At 56.3% G+C, this 21,666-nt stretch overlaps 1 protein-coding gene across 2 annotated transcripts in view; it reads left to right on the top strand.

Annotated features, from left to right (window-relative positions):
- Positions 1 to 21,666, top strand: part of ITPK1 (inositol-tetrakisphosphate 1-kinase) — a 132,367-nt gene that overhangs the window by 75,846 nt on the left and 34,855 nt on the right. For both annotated transcript variants that reach the window (XM_081103838.1, XM_081103837.1), the window contains exon 3: positions 2,679 to 2,804. In XM_081103838.1, the coding sequence (XP_080959964.1) occupies positions 2,679 to 2,804 (126 nt within the window). The remainder of the gene's footprint in view (positions 1 to 2,678; positions 2,805 to 21,666) is intronic.

The raw sequence follows: 21,666 nt of genomic DNA, 5'->3' as shown, positions 1-21,666 counted from the left end.
GGCCCCTCCTGAGGGAGCAGCCTGCCTCCTCCTCCCCAGCCAGTGCCTCTCTGGCCACCTGAGTAAAGCCGTGCTGGACAGCCTGTTACAGCAAAGACACTGCAGGGAGGGATGGCCGAGCAGGGACAGACAGGCCTGATGTGTGTCCCAGGTCGCTGTATCGTGAAAGGGTTATACTGGCACAAGAACGCTCGGAAAATACACAAAGGAAGGTGGCCGGCGTCCAGAACTCGACTGTTTACCTTCAGCGGAGCAGCCGGGAACGCGGAGAGCTTATTTTCCAAACAGCCCGTGGTTGTCAGGTCTACAGCCCTGGCTGATGCCCGCAAGGATGAGACAGGGCATCTCCTCTGCCACCTGGGACCCTGGCTCCTCGGGCTGATTTCCGTCCCTCGTGCTGCACAGGAGACCCGGGAAGTTCTCAAGGGGATGGAGTTTCTGACTGGCTCTGGGGCGCACGGCCCAGCATCCCTCCTGGGACCTGGTTCTCTTCCGGGTGTAGCTGTCTTGGTTGAAAATACTGGCCTCTTATTTGTGGTGCCGGTCTCGGCAGAGCCACGGGTACAGCAAAAGTGGGTCTCTGGCCGTGGCACCTTCTGAGAATTGGCTGTTCTTTTCCCACGTTGCCCTCCCACTGACTTCTCTGTCTCCTTTCACTTTCTGCTTTCTTTCTGGGAAAGACTGGCATACAGACTCTTTGGACAGAACCAGCAAGGCCCTAGCCGTTTCCTGTTTTGGTTGAAGGAGAAACTGAGGCCCAGGGGATGCTGAGCTGGGCGTTTGCACAGGCCCAGGATGCCTGGCAGCTCGGCTGGGGCCCGAGCCCAGGGGTGTTGCTGTTTGGCTTTTGTCCAGGCCTCAGCTGGGCCACTTCCCAACTGCGTGGCCTTCGCGGTCATTCTTCCTCCTGAGCTCTGGTGTCCTGGCGTGTGCAGGCGGGAACGTCATCGCCAGCCTTGGGCTTGCTGTGAGGACCAGCACCTCTCTCCCGCCCGGGAGCCTGGAAGAGGGGGTCGCCTCTCCTCTGGTCCGCTTTCTGTTTTGTTTTGTACACAGGCTAGTCGCCATGGGAAGGGGAGTCTTCATTATTTTCTTTTTTAATAGGGGAAATCCCTTAACATCTTTCCTGGCAGACAGTAAAAAAAGAGGAGTTAAGGATATCAGCAGGAATGAGCTGGCACAGTGTGAAGGTTTAACTGAAACAGTTTAAATCTGGGCAGGGTCACAGGAGGCACCTGGGAGGGGGAGCTGTCACCACCCCAGGCCTGAGGGACAAAGGGAGGGAGGGTGGCACGGGAGCCCTAGAAATAGCAGTAGTCTTTGGGAGGGGCTGCCCTGCCCACGGGGACTGTGGCTGCTGCCAGAAATACGGTGGGGGCATGAGGACGGTTAACAAACACCCAGACATCTCTCCATCTACCCCCACCCCCCGGTCTACCCCCCCTCCCCCCATCTCCCATTGGTACTTCCAATTGCTCGGACTTGGTGGACAAGGCAGCCAGATGGTTGTGGCTCCAGAGGACAGCTTCCCAGGGCGTAGGGACTGGGGTCGGTGCACTGAATGACAAGCGAAGGCTCAGATCTGTTTTCGTCCCAGCTCCCCGCTTTCTCACTGAGATCCCAGGCAGGTTTCAGAAGTCCGTGCTCTCCACCCGTCTGTGAAATCGCTTCACATCACGTGGTTGGAAAATGAAATGATTGCACGCCGCGTTTGTAACATGGTGCCTCCTAGAGCCATCATTGGTAGCTGTCCTTGTGATTTCTTTACTAACGACTTTGAGACAGCCAGCCTTGAATCCTGGAGGGATTCCCACTTGGGGGAGTGGGGCTGAGGGCAGGGGTGGGGTTGGTGCCTCATCTGGCTTCTACCGAGGCCATCCGGGAGGTCAGCCAGGTGCCGTGCTGGCGCCTGCTGCCTCCAAAGGCCTGGCCTTGCAGGTGGTGGTGGTGTCCGCGTGCAGGGCGGCAGACATCTGGCGGGGCAGGCTGCCCTGGCTGTTGGCAGGTGCTCCTGCCTTGGGGTCAGGTGGTGCCGACTGTCTGTCAGCCAGCGGCTCTGGCTCCCTGGGGGCCCTTGTGCTCTTGAAACAGTAAACACGTGCCAGGGGAGCAGGGTGCTGCCAGGGGAGCAGGGCGGGCAGTACCCACGGATAACAGGCAGCCCTGCGCTCCTTCACTCGGTCATGATCAGCCCAACTCCAGTGTGACGTGTGAGCAGCTGGCCTCTCGGCAGCCCCTCTCAGATTTATGGAGATGACTGCTTTGCTAAGAGTTTGTGTTGTTTTGTGGAGTGTCCTCTTGGTTCTCAGTACACGTCTGGCTGTGTGACTTCACCTCGCTGAGGTCTTCCTGAAAAATTCCGGGCTGAGGGGGCGTGTGCAATAAATTCTCTCTCTATAAAGCGATTGCACAGTGATGGTTTGCTCGACCTTTAGGTTCTTGGTCACCTTGATTCCCTGTGTGTCTTCTGCACCCTGGGTAGCGTGGGGCTCGGCGACAGAAGCGCAAACACGGGGCCTGCCCCGGTGGAGCTCTAGGATCCCCTTTGTCCTGGCTGTTTCCCGCGAGTGCCAGCCCTCCCACACCTTGCTCCGGCTGCAGGGACGTGCGGAGAGTGGGGACAGAGTAGGGCGGTGGGCTCAGGTGCTGAAGTTCTTCTCTGTGTCTCCCCCTCGCAGCTGAACCTTAGCCGGCCGATCGAGGAGCAGGGCCCCCTGGACGTCATCATCCACAAGCTGACCGATGTCATCCTGGAAGCTGACCAGAACGACAGCCAGTCCCTGGAGCTGGTGCACAGGTTCCAGGTGAGCGGGGACGTGAGGAGGGGAGCCTGTGAATGGCTCGTGCATTTCTAAAGCTGCCTGGCTGTGTGTGTGTGTTCCCAGAGTGGTTCTGCCCTTGCCAAGACATGGCTTGTGGTCAGACACGTCCTTGCCAGGACCTCCGTCTGGTTGGGTGTGAAATGGGATTGAACCAGGGTATGGTTGGCACCCCCTTAGCCCTCTGCCTGTGTAGGCATGACTTACCTATCAGAGTCCTGCTGAGTCCAGGTGCGGCTGCACAGCCACAGCCAGCGGTTCTGAGTTGGCACAGGAGGTGGAACCTCTTGCCACGCTCGAGGTCTTAGGATTGGAACTGCCGTGGTGGAGACCCCCTCTGTGCTCATTACCTAGACACCGTGTGCTTGTCTCAGCACAGACCACACCCTCCTGGCCGTTCCCGCCTCCTTGCCCATTTCTCCAGCAGCCTGGGTCCTGACCCCATGGTGACCTGCCCATCGCCTCAGGAGGTGCTGCCTTTGCCCCCACTGACTTGTCCTATATTTTCTCTGTTGTGGACAAGAACATGATTCATTCCTCTGGAAAGCAGCTCGGCGGTCATGAAAGACAAGGTCGTATTATCAGTGAAAAGGCAGCTGAAGCAGGGCCTCCCCAGGGGGAGGGGACGCTGGCGCTCGCACTTTTCAGTGTGATAATTGGAGGCTGACCTCCTGTCTGTCTTTATCAGGACAAAGGGGACTCTCACTGCCACACAGTAGCCCTCTGCTGACAGCGTTTTCTTCCTCTCCTGTGTTCGGGGTCTGTGACCTCAGCCTCCTTCCCTCCCATGGCTCTCAGCCCTCCCAGCTGACTCTGCCACAGATTGCTGCTTCCTGTGTACAAGCCAGATGCAGTGTGGCCTGTTTGTGGCCCAGCTGGTGGCCCGTTGCCTGGAGGTGGGGGGTGCTGTCCCCATGTGGTGCCCTCCAGGGCCTTTGCCTTGCCAGTGGCCTGAAATGTTTCCCAAGGGCTGGAGGCCACAGGGAAGGGCATGTTTGGGTTCCCCTGTGGCCTGGCTGAGCCTGGTTTCTTACTATAAAACTAGAGGCCCAGTGCATGAAATGTATACATGGGTAGGGTGCCTAGGCTGGGCCGGCGATCAGGGCCGATCGGGGCCTTTTGGTTGCCCGCCAGGGCCTCCCTTCCCTGGCTGCTGGCTGCCGGCCGGGGCCTTTCTTTGTTCTGCACCACACCCTGGTGTTCAGTACACGTCATAGCGAGCAATCGGTCTCCCGGTCGAACTCCTGCAGGGACAATTTGCATATTAGGCTTTTATATCTATAGACGGTGTTAGTACCAGGAAACCTCCCACAGTGTGGGAGGAGTAGGTGACACGGTGCACACAAAGTGCTTCATACAGTGCTAGGGCGTAGCGAGTGCAGGTGATGCTTTGGTCACATGACCTCCCCGAGCCTTACTTTCCTCTTCTGTAAAATGGGAATACTTCTCCAGGGGCCAGGTTGCTGCGATGAGTAATGTTCATTACCTTAGAGAGCCTAATGTTTGCTGAGTGCTTCAACTGTAGCTGTGTTCCTGCTTCCTCCAAGACAAAGGACTTTACAACCCCCAGCCTGCCACGCCCTGGGAGCTCGAGAACAACCACCCCTGGGGGCCTCACACCCCTGTTTCCCCCAGACACACAGCTCACGGCCCAGGGCAGGTGACCACTGACGGTAAAGGAGAGCAGGGTCCGCTGTGTTCTGGTCTTAATAGAAAAGGTTACAGAGAGAGCGTGTTAGGGGGATGTGGGGACGTGCAGTTTAAGGGCTTCAGCCACCAGGTGCATTTCTCAGGGAGGTCTTGCAGGTCCCTGGAGCCTGTCCCACCCAGGGCACACACACCCAGCCAGCCTCAGATGACTGAGGTGACCGCAGGGTAACCTCCCAGCCTCGGGATTTCTGGGATAAATTTTCACTGCAGTCTGTTCTGCATGGAGCCGGATATCTGATAAGGACAGGGCGTTGCCTCCTTTGTGAAGAGAACAATCCTTTGGGGAAAAGGGTGACGGGTTGCACTTTCCAGAGGCCCCAGGAAGAGGGGAGCCAGGCGGAGGCTGGCATAGAGGAGGACCCAAGGGCGCCAGCAGAGGGCCAGGGACGAGGCGGGCTCAGCGGCTCGCCGGCCTTCCTGCCACCAGGCATGGTGCTGACAGTGGTGACCTGTCGTCCCACTGTGCAGGCCATACAAGAGTGAAATCCAGTGCCAGACCACGTAGACTGACACTTGGCCTTGATCACATGTTTTCAGATTCCTGTTTGAATACTTCTGAGACATTAGCAAAGAGGCCTGGGTTTAGGAGGTGGAAAGCAGAGCCCAGGGCTTGGGTTTTGCAAAGCTGGTCTTTCCACATTTTGCTGTAAGAAAACAGTAAGATGGTTTGCTTCCGGCAGGCTCATCTCAGAGGGCCCTTTTCAGAGGCGCCGGTCAGGTCCCTGGGGAGGTGGTTGGGGTGTGGGGAGATGTCCTGCAGCCCGGAAGCATTCTGCCTATGGGGTGCCCCCATCCAGCCTGCAGGGTCTGGAGTGGAGAGGACCTCTCTGAGCTGAGAGGCTGTGCTGTTTTCCTGGCGGCCCTTGTCAGGCCGGGAGAGTGTGGGCCTGGGGCTTATTGCAGATCACTAAAGCCAGTTGCCATAGAAACCACCAGTAAGCTTAAAAAAAAAAAGTTGGCCTCGAAGGCTTGGCTTGGAGAACCGTGGGGATGATTCAGTTGTTTTTCTGTGCCAAGTTCATGTGGAGCCAGCAGCCTGGTGCCGCCAGCGCTCTGCCTGAGACGCAGTTCTCAGTGAACAGCCTGGGCAAAGGTCTTTTGGGGATTCACCCATGTGGCCAGTGGGGCTGGAGCAGTGGAGGGTCCTTGCCCCAGGCCATAGGAGAGCAAAGAGAACTTCCTTCTCACTGGCATCCAGAGCCACCTGTGAGGTGTGGCAGGGGTGTCCTCCTCCTGCTGCAGCTCACAATTGTCCAGAAGGGCTTCGGTGATCGTCTTCCAAGAGGCACGTGGAGTGGTCTCGGTGGATCTTTGTGACAATTTTCCTGTATGAGCTTAAAAGGGAATGTTTGAGTCAACCGTCACCTCTTCTTCCCATCTTGATTAGCTGGAAAGATATGAGGTGTCCCCCGAAAGGCCCCTGGACCATGTCTGAACACCAGGACAACTTCTTCTGCAGTGGCACACTGTTTGCTGAGCTCCCAGCCGGAGGGAGGGCGCGGGCACACCAGGATGTGCCCTCACAGCCCCAGAGCAAGGCGTTAGGAGAAAGGCAGACCTGGCACTGCTCGACCTGGATTAAAACTGTCCCACCCCTCTCACTGAGGTGATGATAAAGCCTGACATCTCTAATATGCCTGTGGGGGCTGCCCAGTCTGGCCCCCATTTCCTCCGCAGTCTCATCTTGTCCCACCTGCCCCTTCCGTGCTGTGCCGGCCCTGCCACCGCAGCCGCTCACGCTCCCTGCTCTTGCCCACCTCAGTGCCTTTGCACAGCCATTCCCTTGCTTGGGATTCGTTCTCGCCCCAGCTCTTAGCTCAGGCGCCCCTTCCTCAGGGATGTCCCCTGATTATCCGACTAAGGACCTATCCCCTATCCTAGACCCTTGTCCTCATAACTCCATGCTTTCCTTCCCTCCTTTTGGAAGGTTGTAATTCTTTTCTTTTAAAAAAAATATTTTTATGGATTCCAGAGAGGAAGGGAGAGGGAGAGGGAGAGAGAGATAAAAACATCAGAAATGAGAGAGAATCATTGATCGGCTGCCTCCTGCACACCCTACACGGGGGATGGAGCCAGCAACCCGGGGCATGTGCCCTGACTAGTAATCGAACCTCCCGTGACCTGGTTCATAGGTCGATGCTCAACCACTGAGCCACATCAGCCGGGCAGAAGGTTGTAATTCTTTATCGGTTGCTACTGTCGGTCTCTCCATTTGGGGTTAGCTCCACAGGGGCGGGGATTGCGTCTGCTTCATGTGCACCCGGCATCCCTGTTGCCGCACACGGGCCTCCATGTGTGTGGAGTGAAAGAATATAGTGGGCGCTGGCCTTGTGCAGGGTGCCCTGCAGGTCAGCGGAGGGAGCCAGCGGTCCAGTGAGCAGCTGGGGGCAGGCCCCAGAGCAGGCCCCAGAGGGAGGAGGCCAGGAGGGTTTCTGGGGCCATAGCTCTGCCCTCTGGGTGCGCATAGTGTGCTTCCAGGGTGGCCTGTAGGTGGGAGAGAGGACTTTCCCCAGGCGGTGGAGCTTGGACTTTGTCCTGCAGGCTCAGGGTGGGGGTGATACGAGCAGATTAAATTGGCGTGAGGGGGGAGGGGGGATGGTTGCCAATGGAAAAAGAACTCTGAGCAGTGGGGACACTGTCGTCATTGGAGCCTGGCAGAGCCTGAGATGAAGAGGGAACTCCTGTCATTGGAGGCTCTGCAGTGCCCGCTCCTCACCCCAGGATTCCCCCTCACCTCAGGCCCCGTGGTCCCGGGCACCCCCTTTCTCAGTGACGGGCCAGCCTTTGAGCAGGGACCCGTGAGGTGAGGGGGAGCCAGCCTTTGAGCTGTCAGCTGTTCGGTTGTGTAAAATGGATCTGGGTGGGGAGCCCTTTCCTGGCTGTGGTGGGTGCAGCCAGGAGTGACACTTTGCCAGCTGGTCCTTGATCACGGTCTGACCTAAAAGGACACAGCACGGAGTGCTCTTTCCTTGCCCATTCCCCACCCCCACCCCTTATTTAAAAACGGGTTTATTGAGGTATAACGCACACACCATACAGTTCTCTCTTTGAAACAGTGTACAATCCATGCTTGTTACTGCATTTACAGTCACTCGCAGCCGCCACTAAAGTCAGTTTCAGAACATTTTCATCACCTCAGAAACGGACCTGTCCCCACCCCTGCTCCCAATCCTAGCAAACACCACGTTCTGGCTACAGATTGCCCTGTTCTGGACTTTCTTACGATGGAACCACACAACACGTGATCTTTTGTGTCTGGCTTTTCTCACTGGCATGCTTGCAAGGTTCCTCCATGTAGCCGCATGGATCAGTGCTTCACTGCTCTTCTGGCTGAGCAGTACTGCGCTGTGCGCATGCATCCCGCCTGATCCAGGCGTCGCCTGATGGACATGTGGTGGTTGCCATCATTTGGCTGTTACAAATAACACTGCTGTAAACATTCATGTACATATTTTGCGTGTCTAAGTGTTTTTATTTCTCTTTAGTATGTGCCCAGGAGTGGAAACCTGGGTCATGTGGTCGGTTGGGAACCACCAGACTTGTCCCCAGCGGCTGCACCATTTTACATCCCACCAGCGGTGTATCTGCGTGTTGACCTCAAGTCCCTCGCGGCTGGTGATGTCCAGCACTTTTCGTGTACTTATTAGCTGCCTGTTTACCGTCCTCAGCGCCCTCCTTAGACTTTCTGTGCGTGTCTATTTCCTCCTGTGGACTTGTGCCGTGTCTCCCCCCCCCACCAATCCTCCCCCAGCCCCCACCCCCCACCCCCCAGCAGTGTCCTTGGGAACCCAGATGGGAGCCCATTGCCTGGGTTCAAAGCTCTCCCACCATGTCTTGCTGGCTGGCCTGGATTTCAGTTCCCTCGTCTGTAAAATGTGGACACCTGCACTCCCTACCTATGAGGGCTGTGGGAGGACTGAGCATGTCAGCACTTGGGGCTGATGGTCCTGGAGGAGACGGTGGACGTCTGCCGGACCTGCCCATGTTGGACCTGGCCACGTGGGGCCTGTCTCTCCCTGGAAGTGGGCTGTGGGCTCTACTTCCTCTTGGGGATGGCCGAGGGGATGCCTTTCTAGGCCCTTCCTGCCCCGTCTGTCAGTAAAGCTGGCTGGGCTGCAGGAACAAGCGGCCCCTGGAGCCCAGCCCTGGCTTATTTCTACCTGGGACACCCCCCACCGGAAGGTGGCGTGGGCTCTGCGGCGTGTCTGGGACTTGGGATGATGGGGCAGCAGTGACAGGTCATCGTGACAAAGGGAAGAGAACTCAGTGAAGCTCGTTCAGGCTCTTGTTTCTGCCCCAGAGTGGCACGTGCTCTGGACGGTCACATTTTAGTGGCCGCACCGATCCTCAAGGATGGCCATGACCGACTGCAGGGAGTCAGGCCAGGGAGCCAGACGTGAACAATAATACAGCAGCCCCTCATCACTCTTTTCTTCTAAAAACCAGGAAAGATAATGAAGCTGCCCCATAGGGTTGCTGTGAGGATTAAATGCGTGGCCAGGCACGGTGCCCTCAGAACATGCCTGTATGAGCGTACGCGCTCACCACTCTGCCGGTGCCTGGGTGCGATGACACGCGGAAAGCACTCAGCCAGGTGGCACACTTAGTGGCACGCCGTTATGTCAGCCCATTATCATTATTATGATGAGGCCAAGGCAGTAAGTACTGCTCTCGCCGCCTTATCTGTGGCTGGCGGCCCCAGCCAACTTGAGAGTTCTTAGTCGTAATTGGAGTCAATGAGCCAGTGATTATGAAAGTGTCCCCAAATGGGAGCTGTGCTCTGTGGCGAGGGTGGAAATGTGGACTGATTTTAGTTTAAGAGGCAGGGCAGGGCAGGGCAGGCGTCGGGGGTCCTGGGAACCCCTTACCTGGGCCTTGCTTGCCCACCTGCCACACAAGGAACGTGCCGGAATGGCATTGGGGGCTGTGATGTCCAAATCAGAAGGCGTTGCTGGGAGCAGTGGGATCACCTTCAAGGTCACACTCGTTTTGGTCCTGACCCCTAGGGCTCAGCTGTGCTGAACGAGGAGGCCCTGTCAGCCTCGGGTGTGTGCTGAGCAGCCAGCAGCGCAGGTCGGATGTTGTAGGGGTGGAGTGGGAGTAGAAGAGACAGAAGTTTTCTTGTTCTAGGTTTCCTAATCTGATCAGGAAGATAACATCTAAACCCATGAAAATTATGAGTTTCAGTCCCTCTTGGGGGCGGAGCCTGGCGGCCTGTGGGCCTCTTGGTGGGTGGAGTCAGATTAAGAACTCCAGGCGCCAGGTGGTTACCATGGAGCCAGGGAGAGGCCACTGCTGTCCAAGCACATCCCAGGCGGCCCCCTCTGCTCTGGGCACTTCAGTCTCTCACCTCCTTTGGTGCTTACATCCATCCCTGGGAAGGTGGGATTACTTCCCGGTGTTTCCCGTGAGGACACAGGCCCCGGGATGTGAAGTCACTTGCCCAGGCTCACTCAGTAGAACCCCACGTGTGCTTTTCCCAAATACGCCTCAGAGGACCCCCGGGCGGTGAGGGCCAGTGACGCAGGGTCAACTGAGGAGCTCACCGTCGGGGGCAGCAGCCCCTCAGCACTCTGGCAGCTGGTGCCACAGGATGAAACGCTGGCTGGCAGACGCCAGGGGAAGCAGAGCTGGGCATTTGCTGGTCTTGGCCCCAGAGGGCAGACCCTGTCCTGGGGTGGCCATGAGGTGGGTCCCGAGGCCACTCCTCCCGTGGAGGGCCAGTGCACAGACATCCATTGTGTTCCCAGGCGGCAGGCGGTGGCTGTGATCCTTCTCTCTGCCCGGGAGGTTGGTGCCACTTAGTGCCATTAGCCAGCTGCAGGGCCTTTCCTGTGTGGAGAGAAGACCACGATTTTATGACCCTGTCACCAGCCTGGGGCAGCGCTGGACTTTGTACAGCACTGGGTGGTGTGTATGTGTGTGTGTGGGCGGGGGGCGGGCGGGGGCCTCCATGGAAGCTGAGCCCTGGCCAGCATGCCAGCTGCAGTCCCTGCGTGTGTGTGTGTGTGTGTGTGTGTGTGTAGACGGTCAGGCTTCTACAGCACAGGGTTTCAGAAATACTAATGTTTATTAACAGTACATTTTCCCAAACTTGTAAATAGAACCTGTATACACTTTATTTTAGGGATCTTTATCCTTGGCACTGTTGACATGTTGAGCCGGATCAGCCTATATTGTGGGGAACTGTCCTGTGCATAGTAGGATGTTTAGCAGCATCCCTGGCCTCCACCTACTAGGTGCCAGTAACACCATCCCCAATTGTAACAGCCCAAAGTCTCTCTGGACATTGCTGACTGTCCTCCTGGTCGGACCCCTGCATTTCCCAGAGCACCCCAGCTCTGAGGGCCTCACACATTAGTCAAGCCACCCTCACTGGGCACAGGCCTGGGTTTTGGAGAACTAGGCCTCTGACCGAGGGGTCTGTATTCCCCTGGGTTCTTCACTTGAGTGACGCCTGCAGCAGAGAGGTCACCCTCTGCCTTTCTCCTCCTGCCCTGATTTGGATCCATGCCTTCCTGCTTGCTTCCTTGCTGCCTGTGTGGGCTGTGTGCCCATGATAAAGCCCAGTGTGGTTTCCTTTGACCTCATGTAATAGCTCACGAAGCCTCCCACCGGCCCAGAGTGAAGCTGTGAGCAGCCCTGGTCCTCCTGGGCCGGACAGAGCCAGGCCTGAGGACCTTCTCTGAGCCCCTCCCTGCACAGTCCACACTGTGCCCCTGCCTGCCTCGGCCCCCCTGCCTGGCTTCCAGCCCGTGACCTGTCCATGTCTCTCCATTGATATGTGAGATGGTTCATCAAATAACTGTTAGGTCATCCATTCAACAAGTCTTACTTGAGCACTTACTGCATTCCAGGAATCATAAACGACATTGCAGGTGCAATGAATAAGAAACCAGGTAGACCCCGCCCCTGCCCCACGAGTTGTGTGTGTGTGTGTGTGTGTGTTGGATGCGGGGAGGGGTTGGGATGGGGCAGGGGTGATGCTAACAGAACACAAGCAAATGGAGGAAAAAGTAACACATTCTCTGATTATGTTGTTAAGTTCTAGGAAGAAGAAAAATCTGGGGAAATGGAATCACTTCCCCACTTTTTGGGTGAGGAAATGGAGCCCCCCGGATGTTAAGTCACTTGCCTGGGTTCGCTCAGGAGCTTTTTCAAATGTGCCCCCCCAGGGCCTTTGGCCAGCAGCTAACAGCCCCCCGGGGGGGAGGGGCCCTGTGATTCAGGGTCACCTGAGGAAGAGAAAGGTCACCATTTGGATTATGAGTCAATGGGGAGTTCTTATTACCTTACTCTACAGCCTCTAAGGGGAAGATACCAGCTCAGAGGCTGAAAGTTCTCGGGAAGCCAGGGGAGATGGGGGAGCAGGCCGAGGGGGCAGCATCTGTCCAGGTCGCTGGGCATGACGGGCACAGAGGCCCAAGGACGTGGAATAAGCTGGTGCAGCCGGCGCAGAGTGGCCGGGGAGCGTGTGCAAACTGAGCTTGCTCAGTGGCCTCCGTGAGAGGAGGCAGAGGTGTGCGGCAGGAAGTCAGGCAGAGGTGTGCGGCGCCAGGGTCGTAGCCAGGGTTGCCCTGCCAGCAGGAGCCCTCTCTCTCCTCATGCAGCCAGAAGCGGTGGCTGAGTGCGGAGAGGAGGGCCCCGGTGGCCTCTGGCTGGAGCAACCCTTGGTTGGTGCGGAGCTCAGCAGCTCACTGCAGGCACGGCTGTGGTTCCAGACAGCTCCTCGCACTGCTGAAAGCGTGGGTGCCCTGAGTTCTGGCTGTCATGCTTGCACACCCCTGAAGCAGGCAGGGAGCCTGTGGCCCTTGGGGGGACTGGCTGCAGGGTGGGGCGGGCCAAGTGGGCCTTCGGCTGGATACTGGGAAGCAGCGGAGGGCGGGGCTGCTCACAGGCCCACCTGCGCAGGTGTGTGGAGGAGGTGTGTAGCGGCTGAGACAGGCGCTTTAGGAGTGAGGGGTTGTGCTGAGCTGGGGTGGAACCAGGTAGCCCCTTTCTGGTCCCCACATTGCTCAGCTGTCTGAGCCAGATGGCCATTGAGACCCCCTTCAGCCCTGACATGGCCCCTGACTGGACATGCCAGCCCGGCCTGGCTGAGCATCAGCCTGTGAGGAGATGCCATCTCGTAACCAGCTCCCAGCCCTGCACGCCCCTCCCCCGCTCCAGAGGCTGTGTGGCCTTGGCGTCCCTCAGTTTGCCGGAGGACCTGAATAGTGGGTGGCACTGTAACAGGGCTGTGACGTTTGTCAGATGAACAACCTGACTGGGCACCTTGCCAGCCTGCGGGGATGGGAGATGGAGACACCTATGAGTTTGGTGCTGGGACCTGGGAGTCATTGTTTCAGTGGGGGCCTGGCAGAGAGGGGGGAGAGGTATTTGCTGTTTCAGATAATAAAGTGTGCAGTTTCCTTCCCGGCCTCTCTTCCGCATTCTAGGCTCTATTTTGGCAGGAGCTACGTTTTTTTCCTGGACTCTCCTGTCACCTCTGTGGGACCAGGGTTTCTCCCAGTCTTGCTGCCGCTGCTTGCTGGCTGGCTGAGCCAGGCGTGTGACACCTCAGGTGGTCTTGGCGTGTGAAACCCAGGTGGATGCATAGTTGTGGGCGGTGTCTGCCTTCACGTGGGGGTGCCTCTGACCCAGAGGCCACCGAAGGCTCACTTGGGGCGAGTGTGCAAAGTAGCACCCTGGGGAACCCGTTGTCTGTCTGGGTGCTCAGGCCCAGCCACACAGGCACCCTCTCTCTACATTCCTGCATCTGGACATGGTGAGATGTGTGTGGTGGTGTGTGTCTCCTGGGTGCTCCAACCTCGCCTTGTCCTTCTGAACCCCTGTTCTGTGAGCCCTGCGCTCTGCAGCAGGTTCTGCCTCGAGGAATCTTCCTCCGCCCTCCCTTAAAGCCCCCGTTTCTCCCACCTCCAGCCCAGCCTGCACGGTGAGTTTTACGTCTGCCCAGGGACTGATCCTGGGAGATTCCTTAGGTGTGGCTCCTAGCAGTCCAACTGACTGACTGTGGTAACAGGCAACACGCGCATATAGAACAAATTGGAGAACAGTCTCCACCCGGTCTTGCCTTGGGCAGCCATTGGTTCCGGTGGCCTTGAACCTTTGCAGGCGGTTCTGTGTGTAAACAAAGCTGGTCTTCCCTCCCCACACGGAGCCATGCACGCTGCCTCTGGGAAATGGTTTCATATCGGTCAGGCTGCTCCATTCTTTCGAATGGCGGTATGAGATTCCATTAAATGACCTTAATGTCCTTTTCTTAACCAGCTCTCTACTGAGAGACACTTAGGACATTTCTGATCATGTTTTACAAACTTGCTGCAGTGATCAAATATCCTTGTGTGGCTATTCTGTGTGCACGTGTGGGGAATTCTGAGGCATAAATACCTGGAAAGGCACACGCTGAGTTTATGCATTCTTAACTCAGGCTGCTGCCCACATTTTCTCCATAGAAGTAGGACCAGTTGAACTGCCACCCACCGAGGGCTGGTCAAGCCCCACCACTGGTCAGTTTCATCCGCACGGAGGTGCGGAGTGTGGGAGTGCGTCAGGGCCCTGAGAGGGGCGGCACCGGTGCCAGGCGCACCCAGCCTGTTCGGACCTTGAACCTGGCCACCCTGCCTCTGTCTGGTGCTCGAGTGCTCACACCTCCCGCTTGTCTGCTCTAGTCCCTGTGCTGCGAGGCCCTGACCACCCCAGCCTGAACTTGTGGGTTAAATAGTGGTTCCGAACAGCAAACGGCGATGGGAAGATTGCACTGTAATTTCCCTCACTCGGGCCCTGACAGTCACGGCGATGGTGTGCCAGAGGCCTGGCAGCCTCAGTCCTCTGAAGGGGAAGCCCTGTGCACGTGCCCCAGGCCAGCACTGCATCGGACGCGCTGCGCTGGCCTTGGCCCTTCCAACTTCAGTCCTTGGGCTTGCACACGGTTCACGGGTGACTGCAAAAGTCGGCGCTGGCGCATCACTCCTGGCTCAGGTTCCTGTTGTTTTAGGATCAAATCCAATCTCCCTGGCTGGTCTGTCTCCAGCTGTCTCTCCTGCCCTCTGCCTTGTGTAACTTTCCAGTGAGACCTCTGTCCACCTACCCATGCTGGGCCCTGTCCCCCCTGCTTTTTTTTTTTTTAATACATTTTTATTGATTTCAGAGAGGAAGGGAGAGGGAGAGATAGAAACATTAATGATGAGTCAATGATTGGCTGCCTCCTGCACACCCCACAGTGGGGATCAAACTTGGCATATGCCCTGACCAGGAATCAAACCGTGTCCTCCTGGTTCACAAGTCGATGCTCAACCACTGAGCCATGCCAGCTGGGCTCCCTCCCCCCGCCCCCCCGCCTTTGCTTTTGCTGTCCCCTTTGCTTGGAATGCCTTTCCTCCTCCGCCCCTCAGAAACCCTCTGTCTCCCCACCCTCGCACCCACGGGCATTCCCATGTGGCAGCATTCCCATGTGGTAACTCTGTTACCAGCAGGCACCCCAGTCTCCCACCCAGGAGCCCCCAGTGAGGGTGGGCAGATTGGGGCTGCTCTGCAGCTGAGGAGGAGATGCCCACGCAAACACTTCTTAGGGCTCTCACTTCTCCTGGTCTCCTGCTCCGGAGGCCGCAGGCGGAGCGTCTCAGACGCTGGGCACCTCTCTGGAATGCACAGGAAGGTGGGTTAAGACTAGGTGTCGGCTGGTGGGGAAGCCTACTCTCCCAAGGAGTGATTTCAGGAAAGCTAGAGAAGCAGCATATGAGGAGATGCCCTCTTCATGCCAGGCTGAGCCTGCAAGACACGGAGGGCACCTTAGGCCTGCACAGGACAGCGTGAGCCCTGACATGGAGCCATTGTCTGTCACGCGAGTGCCTGTCCTGTGGGCACATGTCTCCCTGCCCTGCCGAGGTTGGGTCCTGGGTAGTCATTGCACTGTGTAGCTGTAGTTTCTTTTCCACAGACATAGAGTGAGTGGTGGAGGCGGGATTTGAACTCAGAACTTCTACCTGCATTTCCTATTGAATGAGAGCAAATCCTTGCATCTCAATCCCTGCTCATTTCCTGCCCATAAACGGAAGTGCAGAGGAAACAGTATCGCTGATACTCATCCCAGACCTCTCATTTGGCTTCAGTCAGCGGGGTCCACTGTGACCCTCCTACGCATCCGGCACGTGCCAGCCCTGGGGACCCTGCGCGTCCTTCCCTTGGTGCCATGTGGATCCTCAACCCGGAGGCCACTGTGGACTTGGACGTCCACTCGTGTCATTTGTTCACTCTGCCGAGAGGAGTCTGTCTCTGGGTCCAGGGCTGGGAGCAGATGCAGAGACTCCGGCCCAGTGTGTGCTCCTTGGGGTGGAGGAGGAGCAGATGGGGGCGCAGCCTCAGCTCTGCCACTGTACGGTGTGACCTTGGGCTAGTTTCTACTTCCTTCTCCTTTCTGAGAAGGAACCCCTGGGTCGTGCAAGGTCTGACCATCTGAGACCGCCTCTGGGAGAGGGAATTGCAAACTCTGTCCCACTTTCTCTTGCTGCACCGGGTGCTAACATCTGACGCAGGGGATCGAGGGGCCCCTAGAACAGCGTGACAGGCTCACTCATGGTTGTGCTTGCATAAGAGTTGCTCCGTCCGTGTCTGCTGAGATACGGCCGCCCAAGAAGCCATCACAGAGACCCGGTGCAGGCTGCTTGTTCCACAGGGGTCTGGGCAGTTCCCAGCCTCGTCACTCTTCTCCCACCAGGGGCTCCAGCTTCGGTCCTCTCTCTCCCACTCTAGACTTGCGTGACTGAGTGAGTACAGAAGAGGACTGAGGCTGATGGAGGCCCATCATTTCAAGGACGCTGTAGGATTTTACCCCGGGTCTGGCGGCCTCCAGCTCCTATGCACGTAACCTCTTCCCAGCATTGGCCTCACCTGATGGAGGAGGAAGCCAAGGCCCAGACAGAAGGGGCTTTTAGCCCAGCTGGCATGGCTCAGTGGTTGAGCATCGACCTGTGAACCAGTGTTCAGGAGGTCATGGTTCCATTCCCAGTCAGGGCATGTGCCCAGGTTGCCGGCTGGATCCCCAGTGTGGGGTGTGCGGAGGTGGCCGATCAATGATTCTCTCTCATCTTTGAAGTTTCTATCTCTATCTTTCTCCCTTTCCCTTCCTCTCTGAAATCAATAAAAATATATGGCTTTTAAAGGGGAGCTTCTTGTGCTCTGCGTGGTGCCCCTCCTCCATCCCACAGGGGAAATTTCATTTCCGGCGCAATTTGTCAAGTTGAACTTCCCAGTCCTGCCAGAGGTTAGAGGCTGGGCTGTGCCGGGCTGGGCTCTTGGGCACATAGCCCAGCAGGCAGCCCTTCGCCTTCTGGGTCCTGAGTGAGGTGAGCTGAGGTGAGGTGAGGCGAGGCGAGGTGAGGTGAGGCAGGTGGTGTCCTGGAGTCACAAAAGCACCTAATGTCGATGTCCACTTTATTGTTTCTTTTCTTGCTTATGCTTTTGGTATCACAGTGAAGAAGCCAGTGTAGAATTCGAGGTCAAGAAGATTGACACTGTGTTTTCTTCTAAGAGTTCTGTAGTTTTAGCTCTCACCTCGTAGGGTGGTGTGTATGTTGTGAGTCCCAGGTCAATGCAGCTGTTGTTATTATAAAATCACTAGTGGCCCGGTGCACGGATTGGTGCACATTGAAAGGAAATTAATTAGAATTCCTGGGGCAGCGCCACTGCTAGAAGGGCATCTGTGGAGTGAACAGGGTCCCACCAGCAGGTGGGGTCTCTCGGCCTGGCCTGCGGGGGTTGGGCCAAAACCTGCTCTCCGACATCCCCCGAGGGGTCCCAGATTGTGAGAGGGCACTCTGCAAAGTTGCTGTCAGTAAACCAGATTCGGGGCCAGTGGTGCCCCAGGAACAATGTAACCCATGGCCGAAGGAATTGTGCGGCCCCGTAAGGAATCGGGCTCCCTCCTCTCCCTCCTCTCCGGTTCCAGGATGCGACACCGGAGAACCGCTGCTGCCAAGTCACCACAGCTCAGCAGCTCCTGTATTGAGCATCTGCCCCCTGGTGGTCAGTGTGCATCCTCGGTACCGGACAGTCCCATGGCCACTTAGCCTTTTATATATATAGATTATCAATTATGATTATTATTTATTTTCTGTGATCGGGATTCCCATCTGGGTAGAACGAGTCTTGCTCCTTCCTGAAAGATAGTGTTGGTGTCTGACCCTGCTTCTGGCACAACCAGGGGTATTGAAGAAAGGGAAGATCTGATTACCGAGCCCCCTTCCCCCATTTTCCCTGAAACTTGCCATTAGCTTAACCAATGGACACAAGATACTAGGGGGTAGGGGAGGCCGGGGAAAGGTCAGTGGGGAAAAAAAGGAGACATATGTACTACTCTTGGCAATACTTTAAGCAATAAAATAAAATTTAAAAAAATACATTTCAAAAAATTCAAAAAACCAAAACTAACTGAGAGGAGAATGCTGCAGTGCCCCCCTGAGCACCATCACCCAGCGTCACACATTAGCAAATCCTGACCCCCGCGTTCCATCTATGCCGCACCTGTTCCTTTTGAAACAAGTACCAGACATCATATCTAACCTGTAAGTAGTTTTGTGTGCACCTCTGAAAAATGAATCACCACTTTCTAAAAAGGGATTGCAGTGTGTTTTTTTTTTTTGGGGGGGGGGGGCAGAGCCCCTGTTACCTCCCGAGAATCCAAGGGCAGGAACTGTGAGTGGGCGCCCCGCCTTTGCTGTGTGAGGAGCAGGTTGGCTGGCTGTGGCGGCATTGGGGCCTGTCAGGACCTGAGCTGTTCGCAGAGGGGTGCTCCCTGGAACCTGCGCTGCTGTGGGGTGGGGTTGCGTCCTCACCAGGCACCAGCAGGAGGGTCGGCCCATCCGAGGTGCCGAGCTGGTGGCCTGCCCCTCTCTGTCTGCTGGGTGGGCCAGGCAGGATGAGCTCAGAGAGTCCATGGGTTACAGAATCATGAGAATCCTTTCATATACATGATCCTGTCGCCCACCGCACTGCCCTGAGATAGTTTTTATTATTTTATAGACAAGGAAACAATCTTGGACATTACTTGTAGTTTCTTTTTCACAAACATGGAGTAAATGGTGGAGGCAGGATTTGAACTCAGAACTTCTACCTGCATTTCCTATTAGATGAGAGCAAATCCTTGCATCTCAATCCCTGCTCATTTCCTGCCCATAAATGGAACTGCAGAGGAAACAGTATCTCTGATGTTCATCCCAGTCCACTCGTTTGGCTCAGATTCTCAGCGGGGAAACCTTGACTCCCTCTAGTACTGCAGAGGGACCGCGCGCCTCTCGGTACCACCATCCTATAGTATCCCTATGGGCTTGGGCTTGGGGGTGCATCTGCTGGTCGCTGCTCCTTTGTCCCCTCAACAGTCGGCATTCTGCAGACCTCCTCCTGGCCCTGCTGACCCACGGCTGTGTTTCTGCTTTTCCGAACTCTGTCCAGTCGGCTCAAGGCCAGGCTCTCCTCTTAACTCTGGGATCCCTTCCTCGGTGCTCTCCGCAGCCCTCGCAGGGAACGTGTTTACCATTTGCCATGGCGACCGTTTGGCCCTTTCCCCTCTGAGTGGTGATAAAGTGGTCCAGGGCGCTCACCCGGCCAGCAGTTGGTTTGGTAATTCTAAGAGACTTGTGAAAAATGCGTGAGGCCTGGGATACAATAGATAAGCTGACATGCTTGCAAGAAAATCCACTTGTGGATAGTGGGGTGACTGGACAAGCTCTTTCTTTGCCCGCTCTGTCCTCGTCCCAAAAGAGATCAAGTTTAGGAATAATTCCTCTATGAATGTGGATGCTTTCATCCCGGGTCAAAAGCTGGTTGGCGCCTGCTTGTCACATATTTTCCCTTTTCTCTAGCTTCTTCCCCTCATGAGTTTGGCTTAAATTCCTGTCTTAATGGCTCTGAGGTCCCTCTTCAAAGGTCACTGCCCTGAGGCATAAAAGTGGAACCAGAACCGCCAGCTCCTCGGTGCTCTTCCTGGGAAGGGGTCATGTTTGAGGGGGAGGCAGTAGGAGGGCCACGTTTTGTGTGACTCAGTAGTTGGGGGAGGATTGGGCCAGCCCATCAACACGAGCATCTCTGCTCCTGCCTCCTTATTGGAAGGCAGGAGGGTGTGTGTCCCTGCCCTTGCCTGTGATGCCTCTCACACGCGGCTGTCTGTCCTGTTCTAGAACAGCCCCTGCGTGGCCTTGAAGTCTGCCTTGCTTTTCTCCAGTGTAGACCCAGATAGAGTGGCTTGCCCACGGTGACACTGGAGGTGACAACAGGGGAGCCTGGTTTGCTTGGTTTCTTCCTCTACACCAGGCGCTGCCTGTGTGTTGGGGGAGTGGGGGGGCAGTTGAGTGCTTTTAGTTCATAACCCAGAATACGAACTCCTCGGCTAGGGCTGTGGATCAGTGGAGCGCAGCCCAGAAGGCGTTGGCTCATGCGCGTCTGCTTGCACCCACACGGTGCCGAGGGCTGTCGATGGAGTGGGGTTTGGTGAGTGGATGGCCTTTCAACATGAGGACACTAATGTGATTTCATACGTACGTGTGAATCCTCGTGTCTCCTTGGCAGCGTTGGCCTGGTTCGGAGGATGGGGTCTGATGCAGGAATGCGGGGTAGTTGCCGATGGGGAGCCCACGGGGGAGGTGCAGGCACTCAGGTGAGGCCAAGGTGTGGACCAGAGAGAGGAACGGGGCATGGCCCCTTGACCTGAAGGATAAACCTTCCTTGAGGACACCTCATAGCTTCGCCCACGTCCCCTGTGGATGGCAGTGCCAGCATCAGCTGTGGCTCAATCTGCTGGACCAGGGCAGTGAGCCAGGCGCTGAGCCACTTGCCAACAGTCACCTCTCTCTCGGGGTTGGGGGAGAGGAACAGGCCGTGAAGGTGGCTTTGGTTCTGCATTTAGACCTACAGAATTTGGGGAGAGGACCTCCTGAGGGTGAGAGTATGCAGGCTCCACCCATGGAGTTCAGGGGTGTGGGGTGGGAAGCAGGCCTCCCATGTGTGTGCACTGCTGCCTGTTAGGGACAGAGACATTGTTTTAAACATTCAGAGAAAAGGACACAAATGAACCCTTAACCAGACCCTCTGGCATGAAACTCAGTGGGGAGCCGATTTCAGAGAAGTAGATATGAATCTCTGGCTTTTGTGTTTGAGAGCTCTTAAAAATGATTGCTAGGAACCAAAATAGGCTCACTGAAAACAAGGATAATTCTAAAGGGAGCTTTATTTTTGCTGATAAGGTTACTAGAAAAGAAGCAGGACGGCTTTCCCCTGGCCTTTGCTGACCTCCCAGGCTGCTCTAGTAGACTGGGCGGGAGGGGGGTGGATTAAGCTTATATACTCGTTCCTTGGGGTGGCCATTACCGAGTGCCTTAAAATAGTAGAAATGTAAGCTCTCACCGTGAAGGCGGCTAGAAGTCTAAAATCAAGGTGTCTGCAGGGTGGGTTCCTTCTGTGGCACTCGGAGAGCATCTGCTCCGAGCCTCCCTTCCAGCTTCTGTGGGGCCAGTGGTCCTTGCCCCTTCTTGTAGCTGCATGACTTCCATTGCTGTCTGCACGCAGCCTTCTTCCTGTGTGTCTCTGTCCAAATTTTCCTCGTCTGAAGGACACCCGTCAATGGATTAGGACCCCTCCTAGTTCAGTATGGACTCATCTTCACTTGATTACATATCTGAAGGCACTGTTCCCAAATAAGGTCACACTCACAAGGACCGGGGTTCAGGACTTGAACAGATCTGTGGGGGTAGGGCTGGGGACGCATGTCAGCCCACAGTAGCAGCAGCTGCTGAGTGGCCTGCCTTAACCCATCTTCTCACGGAGCTCCTCTGGTGACCCCAGCATTCGGCAGCTTTATCCTTAGAGCTGTCGGTGTCAGAGCCGCAGGGATAGTCTCATTGCTGTGTTGGCCTGACAAGCTTGCCCTCACCCTGCACAGGGCTTGGGGCCCCAGCAGTCACAGAGGTGATGGTGGCAGGGCCAGAATCCCCGGGTTCTTTTCCTAGAAACATTCTGCTCTGTCCTGTTGAATTGTTACAGATAATAATTTCTGGTTCCACATGCGCACTCGTGTTCTTTCCCCAGGAAGATTGCGACTTCCTTAAAAACCAGTTCTGGCCCTGACCGGTTTGGCTCAGTGGATAGA

This window comes from Myotis nattereri (assembly GCF_964212035.1).
Source record: "Myotis nattereri genome assembly, chromosome: 1".
In the NCBI taxonomy this organism is placed as follows: Eukaryota; Metazoa; Chordata; class Mammalia; order Chiroptera; family Vespertilionidae; genus Myotis; species Myotis nattereri.
This window is presented reverse-complemented; position numbering and strand designations above follow the sequence as displayed.